Here is a 17,201-nt window from a genome sequence, read left to right as displayed (position 1 = left end):
CCTATTTTAAAATAACAAATTCTGTTCTGAAGTGATTTTCTAGGCAAACTGAAATTCCAAATGTAATACAATCAGGAGACTGCATCAAGAAAATGTAGTCAGGCTATTAAATAGAATTACTTTATGATAATAACTCTACAGCAGCACATAAGAAAACAGCATTATTTCAATCATTGTTTTGGCATGATAAAGCAAATGAATTAAGATGATAAGAGAGAAAAAAAATCCTTTCTAATATATGAGTAAGCAACACAATCACTTGTTTAGGAAGAATATAACTATATCTTATGAAAAGTATTGCCTTCATGTAATTACAATGCATACTACAAAGCAACAGTGTAACTAAGAATTAAAAGAAACAAACATTTCACAGGATACCATATTTAAAGAAAAATTTTGAGGATTTACAGCTGCTTAGCAAGCAAACTGTGTAGATCTTCAGAACACAATTTTGGTATCATTCTAGACTGCAGAAAATCCAGGTACACAAGTACGTAAGTCCCACTGTTTTCAATTAAATTTAAAACTTCACTAATTTTTTAAAAATCATTTAAAAGCAATATCATGCAAACATTTATTTGTCATATAATTCAATTTTAATGCATAAAAACTTGCTGAAATTTGTCTGATCTGCATAGTTAGAGATTATAAATTAGCTTTTGGTTCACTGAATTCTATTACTTTATCAGAATAAAGTTTGGCTATCTCTTGCTTAGTAAATCCATATTCTAGAAGTATCTCTTCTGTGTGTTCTCCTATAAAAGGATCTCTTTTAAATGATGGAACAGCAGGAGTCCTTGATAGAAGAGGAGCAGGTCTAGGACTTATCTCTTCCTGATCATTTTTGATAAAAGAACTTCTTTGTTTGTTATGCTGATGTGAGGCAACTTCATCAAAAGACAAAACAGGGGTCACACAGGCATCAGTACCATCAAATATGCTGCACCACTCAGCTTGTGTCTTCTGTGCAAATATGGATGCAAATTTTTCCTTCATTTTGGGCCAGTCAGAGAAACTCAACTGACTGGGAAGTTTATCTGAATCTAGCCCGAGACCTGAAAGAAGAAAGGCAAAGTTTAACTACAGTATAGCTTAGATAAATTACCAAGTGCTGCCCACAACTACGTATGTTCCTCAAAAAGCTAATATTTTGCAGGCAGTCCAACGCAGCAGAACATACTAAAAGTCACGTCAAACTTTATTAGGATATCTGTGAGGGGGAGGGAGCAGAAGAATAAAATGTTCTATTACTTGCAATTAGTCTAAACCACAACAGCTACAACCTTTTAACTAAGTACATATAATAAACACTTATTTGTATAAACATTTCATAAGAGCAGCAGCTGCCTAGAGATAACATTTTGTCCTGCGAACACATTCTGTAATAGGTATTGTATTCTCTACCTAGCAGTAGCAACACAAAAGTCTGCCTAATGGGTCTTGCACTACAGCAATATACTTACCTCACAGAAGCCAGTACATCTGCCAGAGCTGGACATTCAGCAGGCTACAGTGTTTGAAGTTCAACACAATCAGGTTATTTCTATGCCAAAGATGAGAAGGTGGTGTGGATGGATATACCCAGGCTCGATGTGCATAAGGTAGCTCAGCAGCAGGTGCCTGTGGGCTAACTGACCTGCTTCTTGACTCCCTCAGTCCAAATGGACTCCAGCAGTGTTGCTGCTCTCCCCTCTTCAGCACACTTCCCAGGTTCCAACTCTCCACTGCTGCTCTTTTGGAAAAGTGAAACCCATAGCCCTTACACTCACTAACTGCTTAAGAACTCTGCTTCCCAGAAGATCAGTCACATGGACGACCTAGGTATGCAATATGCACACCCCTTCCGAGACACAAGAGCAGAGGGTGGACACACAGGCTTTGTACTGAAAATTCCCTGAACTAGTCAAGTCCTAGGTCCTACCCTTAACTAAGCACCACTTTCCCTCTCATTGGGGAGTTTACATCTCTCCTGTGCAGCCAGTTTCCCACCTCTGTTTCTGTTCTCAAGGATCCTGGTCTCTGCACACCCTACCCTTCCATTCTCCTACTTCAAGGAGATGAGAGAATTGTTATCACTTCTTGTAGCGTTTACCTCAAAAAGGAAGTAAGAAACAAAGAGAAAAGGCAATTAAACCACACTTTCAAAATGGAGACAGAACAAACAGAGTCTATGATATCAAATAGAAATCAGAAGTGGTATATTGAAGGTTGTCCAAACAGTCACACCCTGAAATTCAGGAGCATGAACATAGCAGGAAAAACTCAGAAAAAGCAGGGATAAGAAAGAAGTCAATCTTAGAAATTAGAAAGGCTACAGAACAACTATCATCATAATGTTTCACAAACAACAAAAAAAGGGAGCTGCTTAGAAAACAACAGCTCCATGTAAAAGGCAGAGAAAATGTGGAGTTCTGCAAACATTTAATTTTGAGCATTCTTTCTTATACGTTTGGATTTCTGGGAGCAGACTGATGATTTGACTTGCAACTATTAACAGGTTTGTCTACTAGATGCCTGTTTGCAGGTAGAATTTACACTGAACTCCTCTAATCTTTGGCTGTAGATAGGCAGAAAAAACTTTCTGTATCTTCTATTTCTACAGCTTATCACTGAGAGGGTTAGACATATAGCTACTGAACATACAGGAGAGAAGAAACAAAGATAACGTCCATTCTTCTCCTGTTTAAATTCTTTCTTTCTGCTCATAATCTCTACTACATGCACTTCTTGGGGCTCATAGTCTTCCCCAAGTTATTATAGTATTTAAGAATTTCACTGTTCATCACAAGATTCCTAAACAGTAGCTTTGAAAATGAATATATGCTTTGAAATCTTACTTCAGTACTGCAAATGAGAACACAGAGAAATTGCCAATCTCCAGACTCAGAAATAAAGCCTTGCAGTTGTTCATGTTTAGAAGAAAATCAACACAGTCAAAGACAGAATAAGCATTTTCACATCTTATACGCAGGAATCTCTAGTATCAGGATAAGTATTACTACAAGGTAAACATCAGTCCTTATTGAGTTACCAAGTCATGTGCACCTTAAATCACTAAACTTACAATCTAGTCTTCATAACTGTTCATATCATTGTAAAAAAAAAAAAAAAAAAAAAAAATCAGCTGAAGATTACTCATACTGGTTGAGCATCCATCATTAAATAGAAGCTAACAATGCCTTCAAAATTAATTTGATTATTAATCTTCAAAGGATAATATTAAAGATGAACAGTGCTGTATAGTTTACTTAAGAACTAGGAGGTGAGGCAAATTTACCTGCCACAATAGGTAAAGCTAAGTAACAACATACTATCTGAGATTTTGTCTCAGTGCATGAAATCTTGTTGATTGGAAACACTGTTTCATAAGTATTTATTTGCTTATTAATTATGGTTTGGATTCTAGTAGCCAGTCCAACATGAACAGAGCTCTACCATTATCCCATTACACAATTATATTTGAAGATTGTGCCAGATGGAAAGTTGGCTGAACTTAACCATACATGCTCTAGCAAAATAGAACAATATGCAGAACCTGGAATTTAATATTACATGCTCATTTTCCATTGACCACTGAAGACTTCAACTTTAAATAGCATGAACCAACAGCATTTAAGCATTACAGCTTCTCATTTTCCAGCTTGTGCTAACCATTTGTGGTGCAGATGAACAGAATCACAGCAGGAGCAACTGAGTCAACAAGGAAACAATTACACAGCACAGAATTGTTTGGGATACCACAGGATGACATATTTCACCCAACATAATCAAAAGCAAAGTATCTTGTATGCAGAATATCTGGTAAAGCAATCACAACTTGTTTCCAAGGTTTTTTGTTCAAATTTTCATCTAGGGATTTTTGTTTAGAAAAGCCCAGTAACCTACCCTAGTACAGCTTTGAAATAACAATTTTTGAAAAACAAAAAAGTAAGTCTCCTTATAATTATATAGCTTTAAGTCTCCTTTAAATGCTATAGTTTTATTGACATACATCTGCATGTCATTCATTAATGCAACAAATTGAAATCTCTATTTCTACAGAACGTCTTAGACAAACTGCAGTAATATTAGGTACCTATTTCAAGACAGAGAAAACAGGAAGATTCATTAGATAAATCAGCAAAGTTGCTTTGGTATGTTGGAAATAAACAGTTTCTTACAGCATTTCAGCCATAGTATTTAAAAAAATTATTTAGGATCCCTAGCAGAGCTTTGTTCAGGATTTTCTTGTTTTAACTTGCTGATTTTCTTTTTAAAATTGTATGCTCATAGCACAGTAATTTTGAAATCATGTTGCCACAACACAACTGAACAGAACCATCTAGTACGGGAAACCTTAATTTTGGCCCAAACCACAGCCATAAGGTGTATGCCATTGCTCGTTCTCTCTCTCTAAATATAATTCATTCTCATTCTGAGATGGAATTGAACTTTAGAATGTTCCAAGACAGTAGTGAATTTTCATTACAGTAACTACATAAACTGCTTGAAGTTACTGAAATGAAATCATTTTTGGAAAGTGACAGTTCAGCAAAAGGTTGATCAAGCCCAGAGTACTACCACAGCATCACTGCAAGTGCATCCATAGCAGTACTCCAAGTTTACATATTTAATTACCACAACTACAAATGTTTTGGTGCAGCAAGAACCTGGCCTCTACAGTGCATGTACAATGTTTAAGGCTTATCATGGTAAGTAAATTCAAATAAAACTTAACCTTATGTGTCACTGAGGGTGTCTAAATGCAATGAGGAAACTGTTTGTCTACTTTGCACTTCTTAATAACAATGTTGTATTCAATTCCGTACATTAGCAGATTTTTAATACAGTACACGATACTTTACAATCACAAAATTGAGAGCCCTGTGGAAACCCTTCATAATGATGTAAATTATGTTTTTCAAGTGCTTCCTATTTTTTTCCCTTCTTTTTAAATACAAGTCACAAAATATGAGCATTAAAGTAGTATGAAAGGAGTACTATCAAATACATGTTCAGAACTTCAGTGACTATTAGTGCTTTTCACATCAATGTAAGCTGATACTAAGCTCACCGTATGCAACCGAATTTACACCACATGATAATGAAGAATCAAACCTTTACTCTCACCTGATACACTAAATTTAATGTGTTCTGCATGCTTCTTGTAGCCTGGCTACAGCAATACTAAGCACATACTGCTAAAAAAATCAAAAGAAACCTGCAGAAGCAATTTACAGGTCAGTTGGAAGACACTCTGTCTCTTTCTGTCAAAACATTGAGACTTAACATTAGTAGCACATGTTTCTTAAATCAGATTTTTCATAAGATGCAAAGGCATTTTAGTTATTTCTTGGCTGACTTTCGTAGTAATAAAATTAATATAAGCGAAAGGATTACAGCATGTTTGTTAACAGCAAATAGTCTACAGTGAGTCCAGGATACAACTCATAATACTACAGCTACTACAGCAATTATTTACCATATCTATTTTATATAGCTTCAGTTTCCCATATAACCTTTTTAAAAAAAAATTCATAAATTTGTGGTAAGCAGAAATTTAATTTTCCCTGCCAAGCACGATCTACAAAGCCAAGAATCTTCTCAGACTACAATGCCGTATGCTCTTAAACTTAAGTTAATTTGCCTCTGCAGAGCCCTTAAGAACTTTCCTTGTCATGGCATTAACTGCACTCTGGTCCAGCACTGGGTTCCTAATTCTGCAGGGAAACACTGAAGGGAACCAAAACCAAAAGGAAATTAGTTTCACTTCAGCTAACCAGAATTCTGTGAGCAGTGACAAATGGTTCAGATATCATGTTCCTTTCTCAATTCTGCAATCTTTAAATCTCCAACTCTTACATCTGCAACACCCATATCCTTGTGTTCTCATTACATAGGAGTAACAAAGGTAACCTACTCTCTGAATATGGACAGAGACATAACATGGCTTTTGCATATATTTTATCTGGAACAGCACCATATTGTTCACCAGCAGAACAGGCCAGAATTATGGGAAAAATTTATGAAATGAAATTATGGAAATTGTAACTGGAACATACCATTTTAAAACTACTTCAAAACAGGGGATTAGTGCCTGGAACAGACGACTCAGCCTAAGTCAAAGCTCCTCTGGTTTGTGAAAGAGCAGTACAATTGTCACAAGCAGCTTTTTCTTCCCTATAACATTCAAAGGCTTAAATTCTGAATTGAATTTCTGCAATAGATATCCAAGAAATACAATACTAAAAATACAGTGAAGAAAGACCACTTATTTGAAAAGCAATATTGTTAAAAAATCTTTAGTTTGTTCTGATACTTTCAACAACACACTTTCACAAAATAACCAAAGAAAAATTATTGACTGTAAACAAGGAAAGACTGTGATACAATTAAAGGTAAAAAGCAAAATTTCCTCAGAAGACTGTAGTCTGTATGTTGGATTTTTAAAATATGACAGAAACAGACTGAAGCACAGGCACAGCTGTGATTGCAGTAGTTGTCTCCTTACCGATACACCAGTTCTTTATTGCTGGAATAACTATTTTTGAAACTTAGCTGTTAAAATCAAGCCATTTCTGTGCATTGTAAGCATAAGGAATACTTTCAAACATGAAAATAAAGCTGTCCAATGTGGGTGCCCCAATATAGGCAAATGAATTCATAGTTGCTGCTCCAACTTAATGGTGTAAATTTCTGAGAAACAACTAAGAGGAAAACAGAGAATTTTAGCACTTTCCTCAGTAAAGATTTATCTAAATAAGACAAAGACCGGTCACTGATCATGTTATGTTGCCTGACCACTGGATTCATCCATCAGAGGCTTCTTTCTAGATAAGCTGGCTGGCTGGTTGGGAGAAAAAGCCTGAGTCTTGTCTTGTAGCAATGATCAATACGAGGAGGCTAGAGTGTCCAGCAAAGGTTCACCGAGAAGAAGAGTGACAAACAAGACCAGACTCCATTACAGAATTTGTTTTCTTTCTGAACAAATATAGATTCCATCCCACTCCTGTAGCTTAAAAGTAAGTGCTATTCAACTTAATCTCTAGAGAAGAATAAAATACTGCAGCTATGAATACTGCAGGCCAGTGTTTGATCACTTTAAGCCAAACATATGGGTATTTGAGTAAGCAGCTTTATTCTTTTCTTGTTTCCTTTATATTCAATACAAGCATTCTCCCTGAAGACATGTATTAGAATTCCAAATTCCCTAATTTCCAGAGCGAGGGCTTACATTTTACTTTGATACAGTTTTATATTTATTTTTGTTCCCCAACTCCATTTCTTGCAAGCAAAAAAATCTTTAGGGATTGGATGAGAATAACATTTCAAAGAACTGCAAAGTGTGGAATAATCAACTATACTTTCTTTTTCAAGATCAAGTAGCTTAGAACTGGAGTTCGCAAACAAGTTATTCTCAGGACAATGAGGGACAAAGTACCAGCTTCTTCAGCCAAGAAAATGGCTCTTCCAAACTTGACATCTGATCTGGGGACAGCACATAATGCTGGACATGTCCCTGAGTCACTCCAGGAGCTTGCCTTATGTGTTTCATGTATCAGCATGTACCAATTTGGATATTCTATGCAATTGCAGTGTCCTCTTTAAGCTACAAAGAGAAGCAGCCATTTACATCCACAGATGTGCAAGAACTTTGGGAGCATCACAGGTTGCAAGAGAACAAAGCCAAAGTGTACAGAACAAGATCTCTCTTTGGGATCCTGCTCACCACAGGCATACCCCACCTTACAACCCCCTACCTTCATTTCATCGTACCATGCTCCTGCATTTCAAGAGCTCCTGGAAGTGCAGGCCCTGCCACTGACTACGCTCTTGTTAGCACAACATAGCTGATTGGGGCTGAGCTGGCAGTAACTACCTGTGAGAGGAATTGTCACAGTTCAACCCCAGCTGGCAACTAAGCACCACACCGCTGCTTACTCAGCCCCCTGCCCCCCGGTTGGATGGAGGGAGAACTGGAAGCATAAAAGTGAAAAAGAAACTCGTGGGTTGAGATAAAAACAGTTTAATAATTACAAACAAATAAGAAAAATTTTTAAAAACATAAATGAAAAGAGGGGAAAAAAATAATAACAAAGCAAGAGGAAAATAAAACCCAAGGAAGACAAGTGATGCAAATGAAAACAATTGCACACCATCAACCAACCGATGCCCAGCCTGTCCCCGAACAGTGGACCCCCTGCCAACCTCCCCCCAGTTTTATTGCTGAGCATGATGTCATGTGGTATGAAATATCCCTTTGGTCAGTTGAGGTCAGCTGTCTCATTTGTGTCCCCTCCCAGCTTCTTGTGCACCTCCAACCTACTCACTGGTGGGGCAGTGTGAGAAACAGAAAAGTCCTTGATGGTGTGTAAGCACTGCTCAGCAGTAACTAAAACATCAGTGTATTATCAACACTATTTTCAGCACAAATCCAAAACACAGCCCCATACCAGCTAACATGAAGAAATTTAACTCTATCCCAGCCAAAACCAGTACAAGTATCCATGCTACAATTCAAGGAATTATCAGTGGGGAGAGACTGAGCAAGCATAAGGAGCTACTCCACTGCCACCCTCACTCAGCAAAGTAAGCAAATGTCCTCCCTTTTACCGCACGTAAGTCAAGCACGTACAAAAGTGGTTCACATAACAGTGAGTACATCCACTTCAGGTATATCCTTTGTTGGTATTCCTTCTACTCATTAAGCAAAACTAAAATTAGATTGAGAACTGTTTATATCCTTCATATTCAGAATAATGGAAAAAGAATAAATACCAAATTCTTTTGTGAATTTTTTGTATTTTCATAAATTCTGTATGGAAAGCATAGCAATCTACCAAAGGAGCACAACAGAAGAAATTATTTTTAAATTAAATAACCAGTTAGAACCAAAGAACACATCTGATTAAAAGCTTGAAGCACACAAACAGTTCAAAGGTAAAGAGGCGCCTGCAAATTTCTGTTTTAACTTCACACAATGATTTTGCATGACCCACTCTTATTTATCAAACAGATAAATCATATTTTATATTCATATTTAAAGAGTCTTCAGTCAAATGTAAAAATTATATCCACAGCTGGACACTAAAAGCACTCTGAAATGGTGAGGTGGAAATTAATTTATAAGGCTGACTTTGCTTCTAGAAAAATTCTGTTCTGTCCAGAAATACTAGGAACTACTTCCAATGAACATTCATTTCTGAAACAATTTAAATAGCTTCTTTTAAAAAAAAAATTATAGCACAAATAACTGAAATTGCTTGAAATTTTATTTGCAATACCAAACAATTAGTTCTCCTTTTTAAAGTATATTCACAATCCCTTGAAAAAAGTGGTTTCCAGAAATAGTTGTTTAGTGCTCCAGCCACATCACAGGCTACCATTACCATAACTCCAGAAGAAAATCTGTAATTTAAGTGTAATTTCTGAGGGTAAGATGAAGAAGGGATGAAAAAGATAGTTATGAATTGCTAGAAGAAGAAAATCAACTAAACTGCTACACTACTACCCAATTAGTTTCAAGAAGTGTTTGGCTTTTGCGAAGAAATCAACATAACCAATGTCATGAATGAAAATCAAGTATTAAAGAATTCATTCAATCATGCTTTGCTGATGTGAAACAACTGCTCAAAGCTACTTACCCTTTATTAACTGCTCATAGAATTGAGGCTCAATGGCACCAACAGCCATGAATTTTCCATCAGAGGTCTTGTAGGTTTCATAAAAAGGTGCACCGCTATCTAGCAGGTTCTCACCTCGAGGTCTGTTCCAAAGTCCCAAATTCTGTGACTTCCACAGGAAAGAACTTAGGTATGCTACTCCTTCTACCTTGAAGATTTACAGGAAAAAGTAACAGCTTCAGTAAGTTAGCTGGCATGTTACCTTAATTCTATATAAAACAAAACAGCAAAAAACTGCCACCAGTTCTGTCCTTTGATAAGACTTTTAATGACAAAATCTATGGTAAGTAGTTTAATTTCTTAAAATTTTCAATTACTGTTTATTTTGCATACGTGAAATCATCTAGAATTAGAGAATAAGAAGGAGCATAAATGTAATAATGCAGCTTCAGATAGATAACACACTTTCAACGCACAAAGTTTCCTTGTTTAGCAAGTTTATAATCATCAGGTGCTCAAAAAGAGAATGTAAGTAATTTTAGGCAATGGGACAAGTTTCTTGACTCTAGAGAACATTAAGTATCTGACAGCCATCAAGCCTTCCAAACCTCTGGAAATCAAGATGCCTATACCAGTCCTCTAAGTATCAAATTTTTATCTCAACATTAACTACTTTGAATTTACTGATTATAATAAGACTTCTATTTTTAGAAGAAAACTGGAAGGAAATCAAAGGTTAAAGCTCTCTTATACCATGGGAACTGGGAAGCTCATATCCATCACCAAGTTAGAACAAAAATTATTCTCCCACTCTTCACTGACCGGTACATAGACATAGCAAGGTAGTCTCTAAATGGGCAAGTATCTGCTGAATACAGCACTGGAAAACATGATTAACCCTGTTCCAACTTGCTCCTTAAAATCTTGGCTATGTGGAGTACAACCAGATGAAAATTCAGTTTATTCAGCCTTTCAAGAATTATTAAGCTTGTACCAGTCTTTCCAAGCAAAATCACATCCTACAGTTTTGCTTGCCAGCAGAATGCATTTTCTTCCAAGTACATTAGAAAAAACTGTAAAAGAAGATGAGGCAGTAACAGTATATGGCCAGAAACATTCTAGAGGAACAGAGAAAAACCTGAGCTGTATCATTTTAAGTATCATTTTGATTCATGCATTTTCAGCTGTGTAAAATTAACCTAATATTGTCCATAGAGAAAAGCACAGAGATTGTACCAAAATAAAAAGCTACTGAATTTTCCTGGGGAAAGATTTATTAGTCTCCACCTTTCTAAGGAAGAATTTAAAACTTTGCAAAGATTTGCAAATCTTTGAATATGCAGTCATGAAGGCTTCTTCATTTAATGTGTATTACTTGGCCTCTTTCTCAAGTATCTGCCACAAGGACAGGAATACTTCTGCCCTACTTGTCATATGTTGAAGTCAATTAAAGTACTTTCATATGAGAAAATACCGTATACCTTAATCTACATGTTTGCAAAATGATTACAAGGATATCAAAATAGTGTTTGCTTCACTAATGATCTGATCTTGCACTGCTCATATTAACAAAAAAATACACAAAAAACATTGGAAGTAAGGATAATAATAGATGGGGATATCAGAATAAGCTCTAACTGCAAATCAGATTTTGGTGTTGATGGAACTACTTAAAATACCTATGTACAATGCTACTTACCCTGGAAACAAAATAAAATAGCACATCTGTTTTGGACTGGTACAGAGACTTTAGAAATATCACTGGCTGGGCAACTGGACAGTTAGCTTCTGCCTGAGGCCCACTGCAATTCAGACAAGTAAAAAGGAGTCTAACATCTGCATGAAACCTCCAAAGGCATGCTCAAGTAACACCACACGCACTAATGTGTGACTACTTTCAAAAAAAGCGACTACTTTCATTTAAAAGAAAGTGACTACTTTCTTTTAAAACATGAAAAGGACAACATGGGGACCCTCCACTTAAGCCTAATTGCAGAATGATTACCGTAACCGTTACGGGTTTCACTTAATGGCGCCATCAAGCTAAAAGCATCAGAGGTCTCTGAAGCAGGGACAAGAATTCAGAGGCACCACCCTGCTGGGTGACCTGTCTGCTCAGCAAGTCTTCTGTCCCCTCCGCAGAGTGAAACAGTTCAAACAACACAGAGAGTGAATCCATACCAACCTCATCTTTATCCCCATGACTAATGAACATCTCTAGGTTGTGGGAGGTTTGGTTTTGAATACCTCCAGGCTGAGAAATATATGGAACCCCAGTCTTCTATTGGACAGCTAAATGTTCTTGTCATGACACTATTATGCAAGTGATCATAACCACCACCCTCTACTGTGGGTGTCTTTTCACAAAGAGTGAGTCATGCTTGGTCAGATGCCTACCATCAGCAGAAGGCTCTGTCTCTGAATCTGGAGTGAACCTAAAGTGTGGCCCTGACTCACACGCCTCCATTCCAGTGTAGTGCCAGAGTGCATACGTACAATTGTGCCTACTGCATCACATCATGGTGTCCACTCCACATCCTACTCAGCACATGGGAACTATCAGGCTCACTGTAAGATACCTATGACACCTATGGAGTCAATGAGAAGAGACAGCAACTAACATGAATCAGTTCCAACCAGGCATTTAATTCTTCTGATGTAGACAGATGAAACACAGGACCCGGTGTCTACTTTTTACGCAGTGCAACAATAACACTGGACACTGTGAACAGGTGATACAAATCTAGCCCTTGGCCTGATCCTATCTACCCTCTTTCTGTATCAGTTTAGTTTCACTAAGTAGAGGAGTTCCTCATGTGTATATTACTGATCATAAGAATGCTCCCAAGACATTTTTCAGCTTTCAGCATAGTAATTAGACGTAAAAGATAAATAACAAATCCTTCTGTCACAAAAATTCGGATCTCAGTCTAGAATTATTAACCTCAAAGACAGGAAATAATTATTTTTTTCAGATTACTTTAGAAAAATAGACATTGCAATAAAAGGAAAAAACAAGTGCTCAGTAAAACAATCCATGAAGTAAGATGAAAACTTAATAAAAGTAATCCTGAGGACACAAAGCTGTTAAAAAAGAAATTAATTTTCCCTATTCTACTGTAGAAAATTCCACCAAGTGTCAGAGCCATTAACATATTCAGACTACCTAAACCTAAAACAACTGAAGCAATAGGCCTATTCAATAAAAAAGAATGTCAAAACCAAATGACGGCTGAAATGCTGCGGTATTGTGATTTTAAAAATATCTACTTCCATGAAGTCTATTGAACTGTCTTTGCTGTTGATGATGCATGTACGTTTTTCATCAACTGTCTTCCTGAAAGTCTGTTCAAGTGAAAGGAACATAACAAAATGCCAGGTAAAGTACATTCAGTGGTACTGGACAATATTCCATCCATTTCACAGGACACCAGAAACATCAACAGGGAACTGTAAATTCCCCAATTATAATGAGACACAAAAAAATTGAGACAGAGAAGTTTTGAAGGCTTAAAAAAAAACCAACACAAAAACCCACAACACATTCCATTCCCAATGAGCCACAGATATCACTAGGACATTAGCAGACTTACACTGATTCTTGTCATAAGAAATTATTTTAATGACTTAAAGTATCAATAGTGAAAATAAGGTAATACTCCAAACTACAAGAAATATCTTTTTAAATATTTGAAGACTTGTCACAATTCTCCACAGTTTTTGCTTCATAAATATACAGACTACTTCAATTTTCCTTTGTAGGTCATGTTTTAGACTCATATCTTTTTTGTTGTACTTCTTGGACTTCTTCAAATTGGTAATTTTTTTTGGAAAGATGATAGCCAGCGTCAGAAACACTATTTTCCTGAGGCCTTATAAATATTGCCTAGATTAGAAGAATTACTTCAGAAACTTTGCTGGCTTTATTTCCTGTTTATACATCCTAATACAGTGTGTCTGTGTTTTACAACAGCATCGTATTGTTGACTCATGTTCAGCTTGTGACTACTACAAACCCTCTTTGTACCCTCTAAAGTACAAACGTACTTTAGCTAATTGTTCTTATACTGCATTTGTGCAGCTAATTGTTTCTGCCTAAGAGAACTACAGAGCAGTGGTCTCCATGAATTTCAGCTAATTTTTTTCAGGTCATTTCTCCAATTTGAAAAGGTCCTTTTCAATTCTAATCCAAGTGTCCAACATACTTGTAGTTCTTCCCACATGCACATCATCTGAAAATTTACTAAACACAATCACTCAACCATCATTCAGCTTATTGGAGGAAACACTGAAAAAAACCCAACAGACATCTGTATAACTCCAGTTGGTAAGTTTTTCATTTTGACAATCAACTACTAATAACTGTTGTTGGGGTAAAAAACATTAGACCAGTTTTGCACTGATCCCACAGAATTTCACCTAGACCATAATGCCATGGCCTGCTTCTGAGAATGTCATGTGAATTTGTCAAAAACTTACTCAATTCAAGATAGCTAACACCTCTTGCCACTCTCCTATCTTTAAGACCTCTTCAACAAAGGGATTTTTTTCAATTAATGTATTTTTTTCAATTTATAATTAAGTCCAAATCATAGCCTTTACTGTATCACAACACCTTGAAAGGAGGTCAAATTTTAATTGCAATACTCTTTAAAAACAGAAAAAGAGACAGAGAGAGGAAAAAACACTTGCAGATAATACAGGTTTCGAGGATAAATGTAAATACATGTTTTTCCTCTGTGTGTAAGTGGGTGGCCCTCCAGTGAAAAAATCCATAGTATTCATTATTAAGCTAATTTAGCCTTTCTTTTATTTTATGGCACATTAACACAAACTGTTTGAAATTGACTTCTTGGCAATAATCCATGGCAGTGTAATTATTCAAGGGAAGAGTGCTTCTAATAAGACATGACCTGTCACAAATTCATAAGCAGATGTATATTGGATAAAGCTAACGCAATCCTTTATTTTATTAGGATCATCATTTTTGCTGTTATGCATTATGTTAATTGTTTATTATACACCCTATTTCCATACACAAAACTTACTTGTCAAATGTACACAGCTAATATTTTGTGAAGAAGGCAGACTGGTAAAAGGAAAGATAGGGAATGGCACAGGGGGAAAGCCACTGAATGTGTACCATGTCATAAGGCTGTTATGGCAACAGTGATAGGTGAAAATGCTTGCACATGAAGGAATAGCCACTTCATGAGTTTACTTACTTTCCCTTTCACAAGTTCTCAGTTTTAAACCTTATGATTAGCTCAAATTTCCTTCCTTTTACAGACTTAAGAGTAGGAACAAAACCCAAACAAGCAAACCTAAGAAACCTCACCTTCTTGAGACCAAACTTACCATACTTGCATCAATGATCTGCCCTTTGCCAGATTTGGTACGTTCATAAAGGGCTGTAACAATGCCCATTGCACACAGGACACCTCCACCAGCAAAATCAGCCAGAAGATTTACAGGTGCATAAGGATTTTCATCTTTTCTACCCAGCTTTGACAGCACACCTGAGAGTAGAGCAAACATAAGTATAAATTATAAATGTTCATTTCTATATTTCAACAATTAAAGTTTCATTCTTGTCAATCTATGCAAGTAAACAAGGGATAAAGCAAGCTTCTACCAACAGTCTTCTGTCTCTACTCGGCTGCGTCTTAGCAAATAGTTACTCTTTAATTCACAAGAGAATAGAACATATGAAATCATATTAGTGAAGATGCATTTAATTAAAGAGATTAATAAAAGTCTCACAGGTAAACCATCAATAATTTGGCTATATGGGGACAAAATTTCATCCAAAAAACCCTGTGTGCAATAATTCTGTATAAGTACTTTGTACCCGCATAGAACCTCCCCCATAAGAATTCAATAGGCATTATGAACATGTCTCAAAGCAATTTTGGTAAATTGTACTTCTTTGAATCTTTTAAAGAAAAAACGCAGATGTACAGTATTCTGTGCACATAACCCATGAATTAATAATCATAACAAAGGATTTCACACCGACAACTGCACTTCAGTCCTATCCTCCCTCTTCAACTACCTTTCAAAAAAAAAAAAAGGTTGCGCTTAAGAGGAACGGGTGAATAATGCAGAAAGGTTACCTCTGATTGCATGCAACATAGACACAGGGAACCTATCTTTACCAGCAGTTATGCAGAAATGAATGGGAATAGACCAAAGGTTAAGCCAGTTTATTTCAGACAGAGCTTTGAATCTGTTAGCATTCCTCTGCCATCCTGAACCACCTCTTTACTGTAACCTTACTCTTTCTAGTTCCCTTATGGCAATTCCCTTTGGGCAAGCAAGAAACTCTGCAGTATGATCCTCTCTCTCCTATGCCTGTAGCCTAAAGTCTGAGCCTTGCAGCATACATGGTCAAAATTTCCTGAGAACTGCATGATTCTGATGCACTGTTTAGTTAGCTAGTAGTCTAATGTGCTTCCTCAGTGCAAGCAACTGAGTGCCCAGTATAAAGACGATGCCAAAGCCTGTGGTGCAAGCATAAAGCCCTGTCACTGACTAAAACCTCACTTTTAAACAGCCTAAAGGTCGTCACAGGCACCAACATATTAACATTAACTTACATCTGGAGTTTCTAATGCAAGCCATTTTTTAGTTAAAGAAAACCAAAGCTCATCAGGAAAATACTCAGGATATGAGATCTCATTTTTGAGGAATGATACCTCCCAAACACCTTGTCCTATTTCCATTAAATAGGCAGAAAAAATTGACCTGTGAAATTTCAAGCAAAGTGATTTAATTTTAGGAAGATAGGTCTAAACAAGGTACTACTGATTAAATCAGCTCCAGAGAAAAAAACACTTCTTTTTGTAGACAGAAAGCACTACAATCTAAGGTAGTGATGGACTACACTGCTTCTGTATTGACTCTCCCTCCACTAATAATAAAAATACAGTAATACTTTGAAATCATCTGGACATGCAGACAAAAGTGTTTCACATGAGGCATCCTTTCCTTACTCTTTTTTATTCCCTGACAATCTTACATACTGCAAGAAGACTGAACCCATCCCTGAAGAAACTTAATTACTCAACACGACGACCCTCCATAGCAGGTGATACCGGGTCACTACATTTGCAGTGCCTCTGCTCTGGCCCTTTGCTGTGGCTAAAATAAATGCTTTATCCAGTAGGAAGCCAAGAAGTTTTGGGGCACTTTCTCTCCTCCCTCACAGGCTCGGAGAAACAGCAGACAGAAGCAGTGTGAACAACATGGTGGGGCCATGCATGACACACTGCTATCACCAGAGTTGGGTAATTTTGTTATTGTTTGCTACTGCATATTTGTAGAATCGTGAAACTTAAAACCAGCATACTGTCTGTAACACCTTAAGGAAACATAGCATTGCTATTTTATTTTAAGCCTACTTTCCTTTTGGTTGGTATCAATGGAGAGATATTTACAGCAGAAAAGCACAAGAGCTCAAATGGCTTATGCTGCCTAGTTTTTCTTCACTCAGAAAAAGGTGCTCGCACACACAAAATAATCTGCAGCCCTTTCAGAATTATAAGCATACAGATTTTCTAGGAGAGAGGCCCTGAAGAAAGACAAAAATGCATAAAA

The 17,201-nt window shown here is 36.7% G+C and overlaps 1 protein-coding gene across 3 annotated transcripts in view; it reads right to left on the bottom strand.

The window, feature by feature from the left end:
- Window positions 1–104: 104 nt before the first annotated feature.
- Window positions 105–17,201, bottom strand: part of AMACR (alpha-methylacyl-CoA racemase) — a 20,597-nt gene continuing 3,500 nt past the window's right edge. For 2 of the 3 annotated variants that reach the window (XM_030004388.2, XM_030004387.2), the window contains 3 exons: window positions 14,961–15,121; window positions 9,624–9,810; window positions 105–1,055 (listed from right to left, as the gene is read on the bottom strand). In XM_030004388.2, coding sequence (XP_029860248.1) covers window positions 646–1,055; window positions 9,624–9,810; window positions 14,961–15,121 — 758 coding nt within the window. In that variant the 3' untranslated portion in view covers window positions 105–645. Of the gene's footprint in view, window positions 1,056–9,249; window positions 9,388–9,623; window positions 9,811–14,960; window positions 15,122–17,201 lie in introns of those variants that run through there. The other variant, XM_030004390.2, reaches the window with a different exon arrangement.

The sequence above is a fragment of the Aquila chrysaetos genome, chromosome Z (assembly GCF_900496995.4).
Source record: "Aquila chrysaetos chrysaetos chromosome Z, bAquChr1.4, whole genome shotgun sequence".
Lineage (NCBI taxonomy): Eukaryota > Metazoa > Chordata > Aves > Accipitriformes > Accipitridae > Aquila > Aquila chrysaetos.
The sequence above is the reverse complement of the archived record's forward strand: the minus strand, read 5'-3'. Positions and strand labels throughout refer to the sequence as shown.